Below are 20,759 nucleotides of genomic sequence, written 5' to 3' on the forward strand. Positions count from 1 at the left end.
ATTGCATCCATCGAAATGTTCTATTTCAATTTGTCATTAAGTTTCTGGATTTAAAAAATATCCTCTATGCAGCGCCTAGATGAATGGCAGATGCAGAAATATGCAATTAATTCATTTCTCTTCTTAAAAAACCTGTACATAATATTCGATCACACTTTATCCGGGCTTTCTTTCCTGAGCTAAGAAGCATGCCTTCAGTGATTTTTGGTGTCGAAAAGTAAATTTTGTGTCCAATGATTACTAATGGGGGCCGGAGTAAGAGTCCAGAGCACATGTGTTCTTACATGGATGTTACTGGTTTCCCCAATCATATGGTGCAGTCAAATTCTGTTTACCTGTGCCTGCCCTACCCAGTCAAACATTTTCCCAGCCTAAATATTTCCAGCTTTATTCAAGTTTCCATGTCGTATACTTTTGTATTATTTGATGAACGTTTCGAATCAAATCAAGAGGTTGTGAGTAAGGATTTTCATATGCTTTAGATGTTCGAGTACTGATTGAGTATCCTCCAAATAAAACCAACCCCTTTTATTTAAATATCATGATAGCAAGTTTTATCGTTTTATAACGCATTTTAAGCCAATTAAGCATTCGATGACTTATATTTTTTGTTAAAACACTATAACCAACTTAATTTTCTCAAACATAATTTTATCTTTCAATCTGCTTATCGTTCAATTGACGAATCTAATTGATTAACTAATAATAATAACTTCTAGCGAACACAAGATGAACGGAACCAGTGTCTCACCCATAGCAGACTACATATTCGGTTTGACAGAGCTAGGATCGATTATTATGGGACTTGTGTTGAACCTCCTAACTATCCCCTACTTCAACCGGAACAGCAAAGAACAGTTCTCCAGCATGATCTACCTCTTTATTGTCATCACGGATATTCTCATCCTGGTGTCCTGCTTCCCCTCCGCTCTTACCATGCTGAACCACAGACAAGCCCTCATCCTGGACAACCGCTTCCTCTGTACTCTCACCGGCTTCGTCTTTAACATCGGAGCCAGGATGTCTGTTTTCCTGATAGCAGTTTTGGGCTGTGCTCGGTGTTTATCTCTAGTCTTCCCCTTCAAGAAAACTAGATCTCGCCTGTACTTCATCTCTATAACCGTGTACTTTATTTTTAATGTTGTACTGGCTAGTCTGCCGCTAGTGTTCAGTTCAAAGGGCTACCACTATTCCCCTTATGTTGGACAGTGTGCCTGGGGGATTAACGAACTTAGCTTTGTCAACTGTTTTGGCACATCGTGTACTCTGTGGCTGTTTATAACATACGGAACTATAATCTTCCCATGGCTTGTGCCGGGTGTTGTGGTGATTCTCTCCTCTGCCATATCTATTGTAACACTCATCAGATCCGAACGAGCTAGAAGAAAGATGGCACCCCGGCGGGAAGGTGCACCTTTCACCCCACAACGGAACGCCAGTATCAAGACCAAACATGCCACCGTGACAATCCTGATCATGACTCTGGTGTACAGTGTATTCAACATGCCTGGCTGGCTGCTTTACTCTTATCTCCTTATCAGTAAGTTCAACCCGATCACCTGGCTCAGAGGAAACACTGCCCTGTATCTCCAGATATTCGTGTGCAGACTCTCTGTAGCGATGAACAGTGCTGCTAACCCTGTTGTTTACTTCTCACGAATTGAAGCCCTCTCAAAACTAACTTTCCGTAAACATTCTATGTCTATGAGTATAGTTTCCCGAGCTTCCAACGCCCTAAAGCTAGTCCCTAGACCTGTCAGGTCTGAACAGAGTTATTTCAGATCTAGATCGATATCGTATCCAAAGTTCAGAGTTTCGTTGCCTGCCCGACAGGTTCCAGACATTCTAACGAGTGAGGTGCGGGCTCAAACTGCTAGAGAGTTGACTTATATTGTCGATTAAAGACTGTTGTGTAGAGATTTCAAGAAAAAAACTCGGTTTTGTAGCGAGCAATTTTGATTGTATTCGTATAATTTTTCAATGCATCTTTGGAATGTCTAAAATGTTTTCCTTGTCACACGATTTATATTTACGTGCCAGACAACGTGATGATTCGACCAAGTTGTGCGTTTGCCGGGGGATTTGTTTATCATTATTCTTGTTGCTGTAAAATGTCTTTGTATCTTGAAACAAAATCAAATTTGTCTGTTTTCTTTATAAGCTGTAGTCTGTATTCATAAATATTGTTTATTGAAAGTTGAAAGAAAGAATAATGTTTCAAGGCAATAATTATGTTTGGCCAAGGGGTCAAAATTGGTCTTAATTTTTGAGGGTAATCAATATTTGACCATCAATCAGACGTAAATTTCACAAGGAATTTTATAGAAATGTTGGTGTACTAGGATTTTAAACGAATTTCCGAATCCCTGTAACATATGTATTGATAATACAAACAAGTATTTAGGTCATTTCCTTTGATCATCTTTTGTAAATCGCAACCAACAAAGTTCTGCTGTAGAAGAGGGTTGAGACGTATTTAAGCGAATTTAGTAAAATCCCCTTAAATGGTAACTCTGCCTGAATTGCACAACATCTGAAATCTGAATTGCGCAACATTTGAATCGCACTACATCTATATATGATATATATAATATATTATTATATATATATATAATATATGTATATGAAATGAAATGAGGTCTGTCTTCTCTGTTTTAACACCTCAGAACTGTGTATTACTACAGCTCAACCTGCTCAGTCTGACTAATTGGGAATTTAAACTCATGAAATGAGGTATTTATATCCCGCTAATATGATTAACCAAAAACACAAGGAACGTCAAAGGTGGTTAACCATGTCAGAGCGGCTGACTGTGAGTGATGTGAGCAAATGTGTAAATGTGATCAAAAGTATAACTCATTATAAGGCTAAGAAAAAATTAAAGCATTTTTTATTGTAACCCACACTAAACTAAGTAGAAGCAGAAACCATACAATACATGTAGGTATAATGAAGATTAGTACAGTGACATAATCAACAAAAATGAAACAGATCCTGGAGAGGTAAAGATCAAGACATAAAATGGAGTTCTTATTATTCTTTGGTATCTTAAGCATGAGATGGTCACCTGGTCTCTTCGATCTGGTCACCCGGTCTCTTCGATCTGGTCACGGTGTTTGAAAGTTCTGTATGCACTACATCCACATCCAGTAATGCTTTGAGCTAACCAGGTGCAGTACCGTGAACTGATTTGTGGGTTAATGGACAAACTTTAATGAAGATTCGGTGGTCTATAGGGAGTATGTGGGACTTCTTATAGAAGGGAACCAAGTCCGTGGTTCTGTCTTCTATGTTATAGATGAAACGAACTGCCCCATTAAGGATTGATCTAAGTTTGTTTCATCTGGTCTTGGGTAGATTTATGTACAGAGAATTACAGTAATCTTACTTAGATATAACCAGTTGTTTAGGTTCATCATTGTCCAGCTACATTTCTTTTTCACACTATTGATCTGTCTTTCCATATTAAAAATTTCATAAAATTTTACATCTAGACTCTTCCAGCTGTCTTCTTTGCACTCGTACTCCGTAGGTAAAATTTCTGTGCTTCCAAATTGCAGGCTGACACTGAGTTCACACTTTTTTAGAACATGGCTCTTTCCTAACACCAGTAGTTCTGTCTTTGTTTCGTTCAGCTTCATGACATTTCTCACCATCCATACTTTTAACTCTGCGAGACATTTGTTTGTTCTGTTTCGGACATCAGTGAACTGTACCGTATATATAATATAGATTACCGAATTGCCCTAAATATGTCATTGTGATTGACATCACAGACGGATAATAATTTGCACCACAGTGAACGAAGCTATATAGCAAAATAATAATACAGCACACCACTAACTGGTATGGTAGTTATTGTGAACTGCGAAGAGTTACACTAGCGCTCTACCTAAATCCCCTTCTCTCCAGACTGACGTTATATGTGAACGATCTCCTACTTGACAACTTGGAGTAGATATACAACCTACCTTTATCAGACCTTGTCAATGCGCATAAGAAACCGGGTTTTGAATAGTTTTTTTCTGCACCAAATTTTAGGGGACCTCTGGTCTTTTTTCTGCCATGAGCCTTTGTATCTTTTTTTGTGATCGACTAATAATCTGCGTTTAAATTTAAGCACTAGGCCATTTTAATGTAACGTAGGATTAAATGTACAGAGCTGAACTTTTGTAAAGCCTAGGATAATAGAATGTTCTAGAATTGTCCCGGTGCAGGGAGAAATGATACAAAATTTATATACTATGTGCTCAAGAATCTCATGTATAACCCGTCAACAGTTTAGCAATCTTAATAACTTTGTAGATGATATCTCCAGCCAAGAAATGTTGTAGTTGACATGTTAACTCAATAACTGTGATTCTGTGAAGGGGATCCATGGATAAGTTTAAATATCTGCAAAGCTTGATGGGAACAGCCTATAATCTGGAAAAAATAAGTTTAAAATAAGAAAAAAACTAAAATCTTACGATGCCAAAACATCCCAAACAGTCTTAATTTCCCACTTTAAGGAAAGCTCGTACACACACTATCCTAATACAGTTACAGTTGTTCCACTTTAAATATCGTGAAACAATGATTTTTACAGGTTCCTGGGTGAGACGCTAGTGAAGTACAGATAAGGAGGAGGAGGAGTAAATCTGAACAGACCATCAGCGTGACAAAATCTGTCGCTCTTTTGGCAGCTTCCGTGAACGCTGACAACTTAGACAAAATGCAAACGCTGCATCCAATTACGTTAAGCTCGCTTTTATCCCCTGCTTTATTTAAATTTGATCAAAAGATGTTGCGAACCCATGAGTGAGTGAACCCATCGCTTTGACAAAATCTGTCGCTATTTTGGCAGCTTTTAACCTCTTCTCATCTTCCGTGAACGCTGGACAGCCGATCCTATCAATCCTTCTTTGCACAGCTGTGAAGTAGCGTGCTTTACAAATAGAACTCAGACAAAATGCAAACGCTGCATCCAATTACATTAAGCTCGCTTTTATCCCCTGCTTTATTTAAATTTGATCAAATGATGTTGCGAACCCATCGCTTTCATTAAACCTTACTATCAAAATATCATCTAATTGCGCATCTGTACCAACTTCCACATTATAATGACAACTGTCCTAACATAGATAGTATGGTTAAGGTCTAGCCAAGTTACAGTACCCATTAGTGGAGAATGCCTCCAAGAGCTGCCCTTGGTAAGGATGACACTCGACTCCTGCAGCTTCTTGCCCAGAATCCCGAGGGATGCACTGATAATATGCTTCAGCAAAAGGCAAGTAATTGAAACTGCGTTTCAGCAACTTATCTGAATACATTACACAGTAACTTACCGATTGAGTACGGAACTCAGCCCTCAGGTGTTTGCATTTTAGTATGCCTGATTAGTCGCATGGTGATGGGATGTCAGTCCAATCTTATGACACTTATCCCATTTCAGATGAAAATGGAGAAAAAGGACCTGGTCACCTCTATCAACAAGCTTATAAAAATGGGAAAACTTGAGCTTAAAACACAGGTTAGTGTGTACATTGTGCGTAGTACTGACAATTGTCATGGACACAGGACATGGTCAAAATTTGGACGGTATTTCGACTTCATGAAAAATTAAAAAATGCTAATCAGAAATGTATTTTGAAATAACCAATTATCCATTTTCCTGCTAGGGTTCTATTCTGATATATTTGCTGCGAGATGTTAGCTCAACTCCATCTACAAAAGGCATGGGCCAGGAGGAGAAGATTGTTTACAAGATAATAGAAGAATCAGGCAACAAAGGTATCGTTATTCAGTTGTTAAACTTGATAAGGTGGGAAATGTACAAATACCATGATCACATTAATATCCGCTGCGGGTTGATAGGGATTTGAAAGTTTCCTGTTTGAGTTTCCACCGACATTTTTCTAAATGAGACGAGGGGATCTTTTGGTCAGAATCGTACGTGACGTTGGGTGGGTAGGTCATATTTTCTTCCGAAACGCAGTTAGTACTCTTGTACTAAGAGGTGGGTCTGCTGCTCATTTCCCAGAAAAACAGTTAGTACATGGTACTAAGGGGTTCATTTTTTGGGTGTCCAACCCCAAAAAAACCCATTTTACCTCAAATTTCAATTTTGGGAATCGGTTTTGAATCTTATTTTATATACCCAGACTCAGTTAGTACCGTGATTTCTCAACAGTTAGTACCGCAAAAGCCGGCAAAAGGGGGTGGGTGTCCTAAATATTATCCGAAAAAGCAGTTAGTACCGTGAAGGGGGTGGGTGGGTCCTTTTTGTAAAGTCCAAAACTGCACTTAGTCGACGTCACGTACGGCACTTAGTACCTGAATCCCCCCGAATGAGAGTTATTTGTTTATTTATTTATTTATTTAGAGTACGTTTTTCCACTCACAAGCGGAACTGAACAGTGGTTACACTTACAATCTCTCCAACTTCCAGTGGAGATTGTAAGTGTAACCACTGTTCAGTTCCACTGACTTTACCTCCCTCCAAGGTATCTGGGTGAAAGAGATCCGGACCCGTTCCAACCTCCAGCTGACCCAACTGAACAAAGTGTTGAAAAGTCTCGAGAGCAAGAAAAGTATAAAATCAGTGAAACCAGTGACGGACAGCAAGAAGAAGGTGTACATGTTGTTTGATATTAAACCTGATAGTTCGCTCACTGGTGGTGCTTGGTACAGTGAGAATGACTTTGAGACTGAGTTTGTGGATATCCTGGGACGGCAAACACTTACCTTCCTCCAGGTACACTGATGAGGAGTTATAAGTTATTTCCCTTATATTAAGTTCTTGACGGATATGAATCTTACCACTATATCAGCTTCAATTGCACTTGCTGTTTAGGAACACTTGACCGTATTTGTTAATTCTTGGTCTTGATGTTATCTTCCACTTCCATCGATCTACATAGCTATTTGCTTACGGAGTTATAACTAAACGGTGCCACCAGTTCAATAACCAAATAGTGCTCAGTAACGTTAAGATTAAGTCTACCAAGTTTTACTTAATATGCGACGTATTAATCATAATAATATATGAACCGACATAAAATATACTATGATATGATGATGGTAATTATAATATTTGTTCAGAGACAGAGGTCGCATGCAGAAGTGCAGCACACCGACCCCCTTGCTGCCCAACGAGCCATGATGTGCGACATAAAGCAAGTCAAGAACTTCATCAGCCAGCTTGGCATCAGCAAGGTTCGGGATTTTCAAATATCATCTACTTCAAGAGTTGATCTACATTTTATTTGGGTATCGCTTTCATTACTTTTATATTGTGTTTCATACCATTAGTAGATCGTCTCCTTTATCTGTATAATCTTTATTAACACAGAGCAAGATTAGATGTTGGAAATTCAACTATTAAGTATTTATATATACGTGTCGGCCCGGGTCTGCTTATTAAACTAAAATTTTGAAGCGGGATCATGTGCTTATAATAATACTTTTAACCTTAGTTTTACATCTTGCAACAAATCTTTAAGTTTAACGTCAACGCAGTTTGCTCGACAACATAACCACCAATTAATCAAAGTGCGTTCAACCCCAATGCTTGACTGAATCCAACAGAAAATTCTTACTAATAAACTTGTATGGTTTCTCTCCATAATCACCGCTCACTTTATGGTTGATATGAATGTATCGTGTAAACTTATTGGTTGATTTGTCTCAGAAGTGCCCTAAGATGGCTTCTTAAGAAGAGCTTGCGTAAGATAATAAATGACAGATTACAATGAAAGTTCTCTGTGATGGTGGCAATCAAAAACAGTAGATTTGTAACCGGTGAGCGGTCAATGACCGGCAGTGGAAGTTTATGCAAATGTCTCGACAAGAAGATCAAACATAATACGTTATTTGAACGCTTCTCTGAGACATATTAACCAACAAGATGTCAACAAAGGATAAGTTTCTAGAACTACAATTTACTACATGCACCCTTAATAAGGGCCCCTTGTATTATAGCAAAAAGAATGTTGATATAATATTACCTGTGTTCAGGTAGAATTGGAAGACGAAGAAGTGAAGCAGATCCTAGAGTCCCTTGTGTTTGACGGCTTTGCAGTAAGGCTCCACACTCTAGGGGAGGGAGGCAAGAAAGTAACTTTCTATCGTGCTATCAAAAATCAACCCCTTACTTCAGGTGAGAAATGGGGATCAACAAGTTTTCTTATAAGCAAGTTATTTCTATTCATGAACGATAATGTTTATACGATTTGAAATTCAACCTTGTTGCAAATAATTTATAATAATATCTGATAACCTGACTTCCCCTATCAGGAATATCTCGAGTGCCATGTGGAGTATGCAGTATCATATCTCAGTGTATCTCCGGTGGGCTGGTGTCTCCTCAGACCTGCACGTACATGAAGGAGTGGCTGGAGTTCTGATGTGACCCCGGCCCGTGACAATATGTCTGTATCAGATATAGTTATACCTTCTATCAGATCACCAGATTCAGATGCAGTTTCTCTCTCCAGCTTTATTAAGAATCCGGAGTAAAGTTGCACCATAACATGTTCATTTGAGATCAGGAATGATTAACCTGAGGCTGAGATTGCGAGGATCTTTAAACAGTCTGTCAAGAAATTTTAAACAGTTTGCAGAAAGTTTTAACATCTTGACCTGTCATGGTTATTGAACGATGATTATTGTTTTAATGAGAAACGGCCCGTGCTCTCCGAGCGAAGGAGGACGAAGAATTTTTAAATACTATTTGAGCTACACAGTTAATATTATGAGAATTTACGGACTATTTTTTCGAGCTATTCAGTTTAATTATTTCTGTCTGGAAGCAGCCACAGAAGCTGAGTTATCAAATTTGAATAGTTGGAAATATGCAACATAATTATTGATTCCGGCGGCTGGGAAGCGTTTTAATACCTGAGCGATCTGTTTCTTGCTGAAATGACTTTCTTCCCGGCTCCAGCTAGATTTAAGTGATATTTGCTTCGACAAATTCTTCAATACGTGAAATTTAGGAAATTCGTAAAACTACACGAATAAGACTTTTATGACCGAAAATTCATGCATATATTTCGGGCATTCTTTTTTGTCCGAAAAACAATATCATGACAATAATAATAATACTTTTACCGTAGTGTATGGCACACAGAGATGATTACGAGGTAACCGACTACATATTTAAGGTCCTTCTGATAGGAGACAAAGGGGTCGGAAAGAGTTCCATAGTTCGCAGATATGTTGAAGATAGGTTTGATACCTGGCCAACAACCATATGTGTTGAATATGGCACAGTTACCCGTGAAATTAATGGTATGTTTTCAGTTTCCTCAAACACTTTCTTCCTAGTATCATTCATAACTTCATCAGGCTGAATTTTCTAATAAGGTGGCTTGTAAGACTTTGCAGAATTTGATTTCAAAGTACGTGCTCAAATAGGTCACGTGGTCATATATTTAGGTCACGTGGTCACATATTCAAGTCAAGTCCGCCAACTGTAGCCTGTGCGAGGACATGGTTGAACATGCACGTTATCTTCCTCTGTCCCGTACTGTTACCTGATTACTTTACTTTGATTAGTCTCTGTCTACAAATGAGTCCTGGAAAATTGTATTATATCATGTACTTCAAAGTGCTTCAAAGAATGTGCAGCAATTGACAAAATATGGATGGGCATAAAAGTTCGATCGTCTGGAACTAGAATAGAACGCATTTTAATCATTTTTAACTGCCCACTGCACAGTACACGTTCTAATCACTTTATCCACCATGTTATATCTAAAATTAAACGACTGAAAATATGAATAAAACATATATGAATGATCAGCCGCTGATAGTTTTTGATTCGCGTAATGTTAATCATAACGAAAAGTAACCATCAGAACTTGTTACAGGGAAGACGGTAAAGTTGCAGATCTGGGACACTGCGGGGGAGGAGAAATACCATTGTTTGACTGATATGTACTACCGGAATACCCATGGGGTCATTTTTGTGTTTGATCTGGGTGACCCCGACAGTTTAGAACATGTCCAGAATACCTGGATTAATCAGGTATTTTGAATTTTCCACATTGTTTTGAAAGATCACACCAGTTCATTTTACGCAGACCAAAATATTGCTGTTTAGTTACTGTCAGTTTAATCTCGCTAGCCATTTTGGAAACTGACAAGGATTAAACTTAAAGCAACCTGTAACTGTGTAATTTTGACATTTCCGATCGTTTTTAATATGCGAAGGAAGAACCATCCGGCCCGGTTATGTATGATGTAATGGTGAACTCTGGTATTTAATTTGTAAAGGGAGAACCATATGGAACCTGCCACTTCACCTCCATCATCTCCACCTAGTTAACCTCGGCATCCTTCTTCGGGGTTGCCATATATGGAACCTCAAACTAAAACCCTGACTTGATATCAGGTCTACGCCAAAGCACCGGACGATGTCTGCAGTACCCTGGTGGGAAGTAAAGATGACGTCACCATACCGTCTGATGACGTCACTAAGTCTGGAACACGTGTCTCTCTAGACGATATCAGGAGAGTTAGTGAGCGGTACTGCATGTCCTACTTTTCAACCAGTGCTAAGCTTAACAAGAATATTGAGAAGGTAATCAAATTGAAATAAATATTAACTTAAACTTAAAGAGCTTTATTTAATATTCAATATTAGTTTGACCTTCTGAGTATGTTTCTAAAATAATTTTGAATTTAAGCTCCAAATTTCGCACTAGTCATATAATACATTTGACACCTGCAGCTGTTTGACCACCTAGCAGAGCAGATGATGGCCCAGCTCTCCGACTACGAGGAGATCCCTTGCCCGGACTCATTACCCAGCTTCGCTCTCCACTCCTTCCAGGCTCACTCACCTATAATAGATATTGAAGAGCAGAGTGGCTACTACTGTACTTCCTGCTCTACCACTGCGTGATAATAAGGGCTCAGAAAACTGTTCTAATTCAATGTCCTGTTCTTAAGAGTCGTCAAGAGGTTGATGTGGAAGATCGGTGAAAGTGGAGTGTCTTGAAAATTAACCGGGAAGTTATGTTGTTAAATGGTTTGATTATTTTTCGTTTTTATTGATTAAATTTATGAGTTTGAGCTTTGAATTCCTTTATGTATTATACTGATAAGCATTTTGTTATTGATTTAAGTACCAAACATGGTTACTGTTTATATGTCAGAATTGTAAAGTAGATTTTTAATAAGAAAATTCATTTAATTATTTGATTTTGTAGAATATGATGTATCGCCATGCCAGTCATACTATAATTTATATTCGTGTATTGGTATTTTACTTTGTCTTATTCACAACGAATTGCTTCGCTAAAAATTTCTGGGTCGAGCAGACTCACAAAAAGTTATGCCACTAATCGTAATTTGATATGTTTTTCTGGAGATCTAGATTCTATATCTGCCGCGATTTCTATGAAATTTATATTGTGACAGATTTATCTTCTCATAGCAGAGCTATGGCCCAGAAGACTGAAGTATGAACAACAGAAACCTGCATACAAAACAGCTGGGGTACTTGAAGTATTACTCTGATAAACGCAATGGCCAGGTATGTACCATACAAAGGAATATACATTACACATTGCTTCAACTTTAATATTAATTTTCCGACATAATTGCTGAGTCCGACGGTGAAATTTCATTTTGCCACCCCTTACGCTGTTGTCACAGAATAATTTATTACCTACTATGGCAGGGTGATAAGAAGATGGAACAGGGGCAGATGTTGGGGACTGCCATGACGGCAGCCGCACTTCAACAACACCTTTCTCTGTCTTTGGGTGGGTATTTCATACTTCTTGAGAACTTTCTATGCTCTCGCAAAATTATGTAATGATCGTGATGCGGTTTTTTGGAATTATAATTATTGACACGAAGCGAATTTGTAACTTTGTACAATCCACATCTTCATTTCTAGTTTATATTCAGATGAGCGATTTCTGAGTTTCATCGTCCTCCATGATACTTATACCAGTGAAATCGGGGGTTTGATTGTTCATGTATTGCATTTGTAAGTAAGGCACTTATTTTGGGGAAGAATATGGCTGAGACTCTTAACTAAACTCTTAACTAAACTGTCTGATTGGTGCTCCACTCTTAGTGGGAGGTCTTAAAGTAACTAACTGGTCCAATACCTGGCAGCAGACTGGCAGACAGCAGTACTCAGTAGTATTCCTCTCTTAATTGTTCTACTTTCAGCTCCTTCTTAATGGCTGTGTCGCAGGGTTAACCTCCAATTTGAAGAGGGGTACTGGTAAAAAGAAGAGGAGAGCTGTAAGAGCTAGAGGAGCAGAGGAGGAGTATGTATTGGAGGATAAACCACCACCACCTACATTGGGTTAGTTAAAATAAATTACAAACCACCACCATCTATAGTGGGTTAATAACAATAAATTACAACTACGACCATCTATAGTGCGTTTGGTTAAATGCACATGACCCAGAAGTTATTCGTATACAGATTTGGATTTCCTAATACTATCATTACTGACTTTATCCCTCGTGTCCGAGATAGAATGCCTTACATAAAGTTTCTGCGTTGATACGTTAGCTTCTGCACGGGATTGCATTTAAAAGGTTCAATTTAGTTAAAAGCAATTATAAAGTTGCTCCCAAGTTACCGAACGCATCATAACGTCTAGCTATTACCTAGAGGCTAAACAGTTCTAGTGGCATGCACTTCTGATCAAAAGTGAAACTCCCCAGCTCAGAGATACGGATTAGCGGCGCCACCGCCTGCAGTTCTAACTGAAGGGGAGTGGGAGCACGTAAAGAACCAGTCCTTGGTACGAGGTGACAACACCGCTCCTTGTGTCATTTGTAAGGAGGAGTTTGGGCTGGACGGCCAGGTCCTGCTGTCTTGCTCGCACATGTTTCACAAGGTTAGCTACAGGAACACGTGACCACAATTTAGTTTTATCAGATTCGTTACCGAGTATGAAAAAATAACGATTTCTTGAATCGGTAGCATCTTTCAATTAAGGTCAGCCAAATCGCTGCACTGGTTTATTTTACATCAGCTTTATCAATGTGTCTTATTTCAGGCGTGTTTGAAAGCGTTTGAGAGATACAGCGGACGTAAAACATGTCCGATGTGCCGTAGAGACCAGTACGAAACTAGAGTGGTACATGAGGGAGCTAAAAGACACAAGGATAATTCGGCTACCAGGTTGGGATATAATATGGACTAGGAGTATTTTTACTCACCTGAGTTTCCGGGAAGACATCCAGCATTTGATCGAGAAATCTTCCACTTCCAAGTTATCAAAAAGCCTTAATTTGATGCCGTTTTAATGATTATCCGAGAATTTCAAAATTTTCGACTGACTGACTCTTCGTCCTCGCCACTTGATAGTTAATATTAATAAAATATGAGCCTAGTTAGGTGTAATCAAATTAGTCTGGGAAAGCATTATTTTGATTTCTTGACCAGAGTACTCTATTGGGCCTAAATGAAACCGAATATAAGACTGGCAAGTAATTAACATGCAAGCTTGAAGCACCCTCGGAAATTAAGTCTGAGAAGTAATCACATACAATTATTTCTGGACAAGTCGTATCTGAAAGAGTGTGTTATTAGTACACTTAACTTTTAATTCTGCAGGATCCAAGCAGCCTGGAGAGGGTATAAAGTTAGGAAGTGGTACAGGGAATACTCACTAAGGAACCCTCCTAAAGATCCCCGGTTGAGGACTAAATACTTTGAGAAGAAGGTAGGAGATTCTCCTGTATCTTCACCGATTTAATTTTTTTTAATTGTGCCTTTAAAGTGCCATTTTAAAATCTGATTTGCTGATCCCTGACTTTAATAGGCACTTACTCAGCTTCAAATCATCGCGCAAACCGTCGCGCCAGACAAGATTCTCCCTCCGAATGACAGATCGATTATGGGGTCACTAGTCTACCCTACAGAGTTATCCTAAGATTCGTGATCATGAGTTTATGTCGGGTATCGAGGTTTATGCCATTACAAAAACCAACCGTATAAGTTATAACCAACCAACCACCCCTAGTTGGAGGGATTGACGGGTCGCATGGTGGACATGGTGGAGAACAGCAGAACTGCAACAGACCGGCTATGTAGTGATATAGATGTGGAGCTGGCTAGGAGCAGGAGGGTTATGCAGACTGCTAACTTGCTAACTACTGGCAGACTCACTGCTGAGAAGTGGAAGTCTATTGAGGAGAAGGTAATACATTGATATCATGTCAGTGTTGTATCACTGAGCAATTATTTGTTGAAGTATGAATTTACATGTCAACCCTGAAAAATTTCGGCGATTATAGATATGGGTCAAACTTAGATTTCCTGAAAGTAAAATTTTATCGATTACAGAAGGTGTGGCACGCCGATCCCTCTTTTTCACTATTGTAGCCATAAAGTAAGAACGCTTTAAGCTAGGAACTCCAAGGTTTCTAGACACAGTTGGTTTAATAATTGAAGTGCTTTTCCAAAATTTCAATTTTATTGTTTACAACTAAGACGAGTTATGACCATTTTACGATCTGACGGATACGTAATCCCGGAACGAATCAATCAGTGATCTCATCGGGAGCTATCAGTGATAATGCAAATATATTTGTTAACCGTTTTTGGGAAAGGTTTTTTTAAATCGCTAAAATAATGCAAATGACCACTGAATATAATTACTTGGAAGTGTATTTTGAAAAATGCTCAAGATTCCGAACAAACATAGTACAGATAAGGTGTCAAATTTAAAATAATGATATATAAAATCACACATAAGATTTCATATTGAAGAAGACGCATAATAGTAAATGAGAACTGTTCAATTAAAGACAGTTTCATAATAATTTTTGAGCAAGCAAACAACTTCTGGGATACATTTTATTTATAAGTATGTTTAGTTTGGTAAACAGAGGTATTGACTATTGTGTATTTCACTATCTGCAAATCATTCTCTTGTATCTGCTGATCTAAGTTACCCCAAGTTAAACACAACAGGTCTAATCTTTGCACCGCTACCGTTATATCTGACCCATTTGTAAATATTCCTCGGTGTTTTACTTCCTTCACCTGGCTTGTAAAAACGTTCTGTCCCCCAGAACCAGTATTTGTTACTTCCTTCTCGTCGTGGTTTACCGCACCATGTTACCGGACAAGCACCGAACGTGTCGTTTTTATCAAGAATTCTAGTTACATCAATAGTGAAGTGTAAGTTATCAGCTAGAATGTGGGATTCTCTGTGGAAATGTATATCATCAGGGTAGAGGTTAGGATCTGTGACTAGTTGTATGTTGAACGAATCATCGTCTTTCCCCGTTGCGGCTGTTACTCGCAATATAAAGCCACAATCCCCTCCCTTGCTGCAGTTGGTTATAGATATTTGTCTGCATTTGAACTTGATGTCGTGATCTCGTGCAAATAGTTCTTCCGGTGTGTACTCAGAAGTTGATGGAATGCGATTCAAAATATCACTAGTTACCAAATTAAGATTTTTTCGTATCTTATCAGTAAGATCACCAAGGCAATAATAACGTTTATCTTCGGTGTATATCAGATCTAGAGGCTTCCAACCTCTGCTTGTCATGAGCTCAGATAATATCTCAATAAAGTTGTCGTTGATGCATACAAGCGGGGTATTCATATCAAATCTTTTGACATAAAGCCAGCTATAAACTGCATCATAAAAAACATAGCTGTTTACCACGAGTGGAGACTCAATCAGGAAGTTTGTAAGTGTTTCAAGATTACTCAGCTCCTTTATCCGCTTGAAGTCATGAAACAAGTTGGGTAAAGCTGCATATGGTATGACAGCGTTCGATTCTTTCAAGGCACTATTGTTGGGTAAAGCTGCGTATGGGACGGAACCGTTCATCTTTTTCAGGGCTTTATTGTATTGTTTGAGTGCCCTCATAATTAACCTAAAGTCCTCAGTTGAAGGATTTTGTATTTGCTCGAGCTTTTCGAACAGTCGTTGATACGCAGACTCGGAGGAAGAAAGGGAGGATTTAAAGTTCAACCTCTCGATTATAAATCTACTGTTCTCATCAATAGTGCATTCATTTTTGTCAAAGTTGTTGAGCAGGGCTTCCACAAGAATGTGCTCCTGATCAGCTGCCATTTCCATTATCACTTCAAGATTCTTTGTAGGACAAGATGAGACGTCTGTCAGGTATTGGGTTGCAAAATACTGAACGCAAGTTGGCAAGGATGCGAATTGCTTGATAACAATATCCATAAGTCTCCTTTTTTTCCGTTTATCCATAACGAACATGGCTTCATCAAATAAGAACAGCTGGTCGTCAAATGTATCCTCTCTCACGGCCTCCGTCCATAAATGAAAGTACTCTAAGCACTTTTCAATTAACCATTTAACCTCAAATACGTGGGCCATTTTATTTAAATCTCGGAAATTTGACGTTGACAATTTTTTCAAAGAACCAGAATATGACGCTTCTAGAAAGCACTGTACAGCATCTTTTGAGAAGTCCTGAACATCAATTTCTGTTTGGAAAAGTTCTATTGTCATTTTCTTTATAACAGGGCTGTTGTAGGACATAATTGCTGAGTTAGCGAGAAGTTCCTCGTCCTTTAGAAGGAACTTAAGGTTGCAGTGGGAGGGGGAGCCAAGATATTCCAAACCAAAGTCCATTGGCACTTGAATGCACGGTATTAGGGAGGCCATCATGTTCTTCTGTGGGTGCTGGGAAGTGATTTAATTTCAGATAACGATATTTATCCGATCCACAGCAAATTGCAAATAAAGGTTGTATTATATCGAATTATGCCCATTTTCAAAACGAATTATGCCCATTTTCAAAACGATAAAATAGCTGGCTTGTGATAGGATGAACATTATCTGCGTCACATCTTATGTTCAGGCGATTATAACTGTTCAGATGGATCACAAAATTCTATACGGGTGACAAAACAATACGTTTGCAACATAAAACAACGAAAGAGCCAACAGATTTCGAATATAGGGACTGCAAAAGTTGAAATATACAAAATTGTAAAGAACCACAATGTTTATAACAAAACAGCTACATACCACTGATAAAACAAATTACATCATATGCTAGTCACAAGGTTTTTTATCACAAGTCCAGTCATTTTCATTGGTATGCTCAAATTACAGAAGACAGGACTACCTATCAGTCGTCAAAAGTATCCTTGTGGTTTTTTAGTTTATACTGTGTACACTTACAGTACATGAGAATCGCCAGATTTATATCACTAATAAGTACATCCATGGTCCTGATAAGTGACTCGCTCTAATGATGTTTATCTCACAACCGACCATGTCAATAGTCCCACATATTTCGACAGGCAGATCATTTACTCCGGTAAACTTTTATGCTTATCTCGTAATAAATGCACAGCACAGCTATACGGTAATACCCCTGAACTTGCTGGGCTTAATTATCCCCCATTCGCCTTGTTATCTCAAAATCTCAATCAAGTTAAATATTTCATATTTCTCAACAAAATTCGAATATTCTAAACTTTAGCCACTCAATAACCTATTGTCTTTTTCGAGAAAGGTTTAGGTTAGTTCCAGAAAAGACCAAATGCATGTCTTACAAAGCGCCTTTTTAGTTTTTACCTCATTCGCTCCTTCACTTTAAACATAGAATTAAACAATAAATGTCTCCGCAGGTACTAGACAGAGGAGACACAGAATGTCCTATCTGTATCGGATCGCTGAGGAACAGAAAACGGCCAACAACCCTCCTCTCCTGCTCTCACATCTACCACAGAACTTGTATTGACATGTTCGAGAATCTGACCACTGAGACTGCGCCTACCTGTCCCGTGTGCAGATGTGACTATGTCAAGAAACCATTCACTGCTGCAGTTTGACGTGGTAAGAGTGGGAGATTAGACTTTTCTTAGGACAGAGAATTTGGGTTGTTTTGTAGCCCTAGTTCGTGAAAAGGGACAGATTTTATTTGTGCATGAACTTGAAATTTATTATCATAAAATATTAATCACCATTATAATATTAACAACGTGTATATAAATTAAACGAGTGTAGAGTAATGTAAATATTTTGTAAATAGTTCTTTATGTTATTTTACCGCCAGAGCACAGAGTATGATCGAAAAATGTCTTGAAATCTTCGTGTACCGTTTTTCACTAATAGTTTTTTTTTTCACTAATAGTTTTTCACTAATAGTTTTGTAACAAAATGAGTGCTCACTTTCTTGTTCGATGTTTTCTACGACATAAATTAACTGGGATACAGGATACGTTATAATAAGAAAATTCGTACAAAGTTCATGGTTCACTGATAAATTTGTTGGTTTATAACATACCAAGACACAAGACTCGCGCCGAGTTGGACTCGTCGACGGTCTAATAGTAATATTTGGAACAAATATTTTACGAGTACCACCCGCTAATGAGAAATAATCCCAATGGTCGGAAAGATGGTCACACGTCGGGCAGATGATAAGTATAACAAGCGGAGCTTCCATCAGGTTGGAAGGGTTGTGTGGTGACCCGGCGACCCCGGACTCGTATGAAAACCTTACCGGCTGGTCGGCTTGCTTTGTCATACGTATTGTAGATCCACCGCGGCTGTATCGTGTCCACTGGCCACGATACTAGTGAAACACTTATATATTATTAGTGACACGACAATGGGGGTCACGACGTGATACAAGGCTTGCTAGAGGCTCTTACTAATTCGCTCGACCAAAAATTTCACGTGACTTTGGTTTTTATGGTTAAGTTTTGCAGCCGTACAAAACGGTTTTACATAAACCCTAATCCTAACCATAACCCCGAAGCTATCCATAACCCATTAACCCTGGCCTTACCACAACCCTAACCCGAGCCCTAAACTATCGAATTCATGTTTTACTAGCCTGTCACGTGACCAAAACGGTTTTTTGCCCATAACTCTCCAGTGAAGCATTTTTACCCTACGTCACGGGGCAGGTGGTGATTCGGAATCAGCGTCCAAAAATACATGTACACCGATCAAGATCAATTTCATACCCAATTAAGGGCCTTTTCACAAGAATTTTTTAATTTGGGCGAGCGATTTAGTAGGTGGTAGGAGCGCTTGCTAGAGTTGTAGCGCGATGCACTGCCACTACTGCACTTCCGTACTTCCGTTAGATCGGCGAGATGCACCACTGGGCCTCGCCGAGCTGAGCTGCGAAGGATTGACATGTGATGCATCGTGAATCAATTCACAATTGCTAGAGGTGCTCTTTTTTGATGAGTTAAAATGAGGAAACGAAATTCAAATACAGTGATTATACAATATTGAATATACTACCCCGATGCTATGTGACGAGGATATTGTATAATTTATAACTGATAACTATTTCCGGGAATTACATGCACTAAAATTCGTGGACACTGCAACTGAGAGCTAATATATCAACCTGGTTTCAGGCCCCCCTGTGGATAATTTGCATATTTTTCCCGCAAAAGAAGCCTTACCTGGTGACCCCAGGCTATTATGTTCAACTTCATAAAGATTCGGCGGAATGACAGGCTGAGCGCCGCCCAGTAAGAGAAGCCAAGGTATTATCACTATCAGCACACTGCGAGTCACCTTGTAGGTTTATAACCAGGACGCGCGCCGAGTTGGACTCGTCGACTGTCCTAATATTTGGAACAAATATTTTACGAGTATCACCCGTTAACCTCAGACTCAAGACTAGACTGGCTGGAGGAAAGTTTCAAAACAATTAAAGGTGCAGCGCACTACATATTAGACACTATATTGTATCATGCGCATTGCCAATTGCGCACGTATCACATTACACATATGTTCCAAGCGGATTTCGTCAACAGTTATCCCGACAGTTACTATAATACCTTGGCTTCTGAGTGCTGAGCGGGATAATTCCCGACATGGACAGCTTGCTGGAGCGAACGCGCGGGCACGAAAAAGACAAGGTATTACTCTATAGAGGTATACCTGGGGACCCCAGGCTATTATGTTCATAAACATATAAAACGAATAAAGATTCGGCGGAATGACAGGCTGAGCGCCGCCCAGTATGAGTAAGGTATTACTATTATTATAGTATTATAATATTTGTGCAAGATTTATAACAAGTTTTAGGTTGAAATATCTAAAAACTTGAAACTCTCTAAATGATAAAATTTGATTTATAATATTAACTCTTTGCAAAGCAACAATTTCGTCATTTTGCCATCTTCGCTATTTTTGCCATCTTCACCATTTTCGTCATCTTCGTCACGTCATCTTCGATGCGAAGCAAGAATGATTATTTACGCGGCGCGTCGAAGCAGCGAAGTCCTCCAACCGCCAACTCTTTTGATTCACGATGTCAGCCCTTCGCATTTCGCCGATCTGAGGCCCAGTAGTGCATCTTGCTACAACCAACTCTATAATCTGTTTTAATTTATTAAAAAACCATTTTATTTTAACGCGCCGCGCGTAAGAGACAAATTATTTGATGTTAGAATCGAGCGCTATCAAGAGTTTTCTTCATATGAACCTTTTTAGTCGTTCGATAGACTAACTACACTGTTTACAGTGTTCAAATCCTTTCTCGGATTTCGATCATGTCTCCTATCAAGTTTCCATCAAATCAAACCATTAACCAAGCTTTAATTTTAAACAATTTTAATGAATAATATCAAAAACATCATTTTTATTATAAGAACCTATTCACACTTACCTACAATCTACATAGTGTGGAATAAAAATTTATAAACCGCTTCTTTGCCACATAAGGATATAACCAAATATATTCACTATGCTTTTCTTTATTACTGACATAACTGGCTTCCTCGATTTTTCCTAAAACTTCAGATACTTTCATCA

At 38.8% G+C, this 20,759-nt stretch overlaps 4 protein-coding genes across 5 annotated transcripts in view; all 4 read left to right on the plus strand.

The window, feature by feature from the left end:
• LOC134826565 (DNA-directed RNA polymerase III subunit RPC6-like) overlaps positions 1-8,707 on the plus strand; it is a 28,100-nt gene extending 19,393 nt beyond the window's left edge. Inside the window, exons 2-8 of one of the 2 annotated variants that reach the window (XM_063838978.1) lie at positions 4,589-5,269; positions 5,435-5,512; positions 5,661-5,772; positions 6,486-6,736; positions 7,084-7,197; positions 7,999-8,140; positions 8,278-8,707. In XM_063838978.1, coding sequence (XP_063695048.1) covers positions 5,171-5,269; positions 5,435-5,512; positions 5,661-5,772; positions 6,486-6,736; positions 7,084-7,197; positions 7,999-8,140; positions 8,278-8,387 — 906 coding nt within the window. In that variant the 5' untranslated portion in view covers positions 4,589-5,170 and the 3' untranslated portion in view covers positions 8,388-8,707. The remainder of the gene's footprint in view (positions 1-4,588; positions 5,270-5,434; positions 5,513-5,660; positions 5,773-6,485; positions 6,737-7,083; positions 7,198-7,998; positions 8,141-8,277) is intronic. The other variant, XM_063838979.1, reaches the window with a different exon arrangement.
• Positions 730-1,902, plus strand: LOC134826869 (cysteinyl leukotriene receptor 1-like). The gene has a single exon (XM_063839373.1). It carries the CDS (start codon positions 730-732, stop codon positions 1,900-1,902), a length of 1,173 nt encoding a protein of 390 aa, XP_063695443.1.
• A 327-nt stretch (positions 8,708-9,034) lies between the features above and the next one.
• On the plus strand, positions 9,035-11,244 carry LOC134826566 (uncharacterized). Its single transcript, XM_063838980.1, has 4 exons — positions 9,035-9,273; positions 9,855-10,012; positions 10,379-10,567; positions 10,718-11,244. Exons 1-4 carry the CDS (start codon positions 9,102-9,104, stop codon positions 10,889-10,891), a joined length of 693 nt encoding a protein of 230 aa, XP_063695050.1. The 5' UTR covers positions 9,035-9,101; the 3' UTR covers positions 10,892-11,244.
• A 163-nt stretch (positions 11,245-11,407) lies between these two features.
• Positions 11,408-18,128, plus strand: LOC134826568 (RING finger protein 32-like). The gene is made up of 8 exons (XM_063838982.1): positions 11,408-11,524; positions 11,672-11,756; positions 12,200-12,313; positions 12,682-12,857; positions 13,020-13,144; positions 13,580-13,688; positions 13,989-14,165; positions 17,600-18,128. The coding sequence occupies exons 1-8, from the start codon at positions 11,453-11,455 to the stop codon at positions 17,801-17,803; spliced, it is 1,062 nt and encodes a 353-aa protein (XP_063695052.1). The 5' UTR covers positions 11,408-11,452; the 3' UTR covers positions 17,804-18,128.
• The last annotated feature ends 2,631 nt before the right edge of the window (positions 18,129-20,759 follow it).

This window comes from Bolinopsis microptera, chromosome 2, assembly GCF_026151205.1.
Source record: "Bolinopsis microptera isolate Bmic1 chromosome 2, MBARI_Bmic_1.0, whole genome shotgun sequence".
Classification (NCBI taxonomy): domain Eukaryota; kingdom Metazoa; phylum Ctenophora; class Tentaculata; order Lobata; family Bolinopsidae; genus Bolinopsis; species Bolinopsis microptera.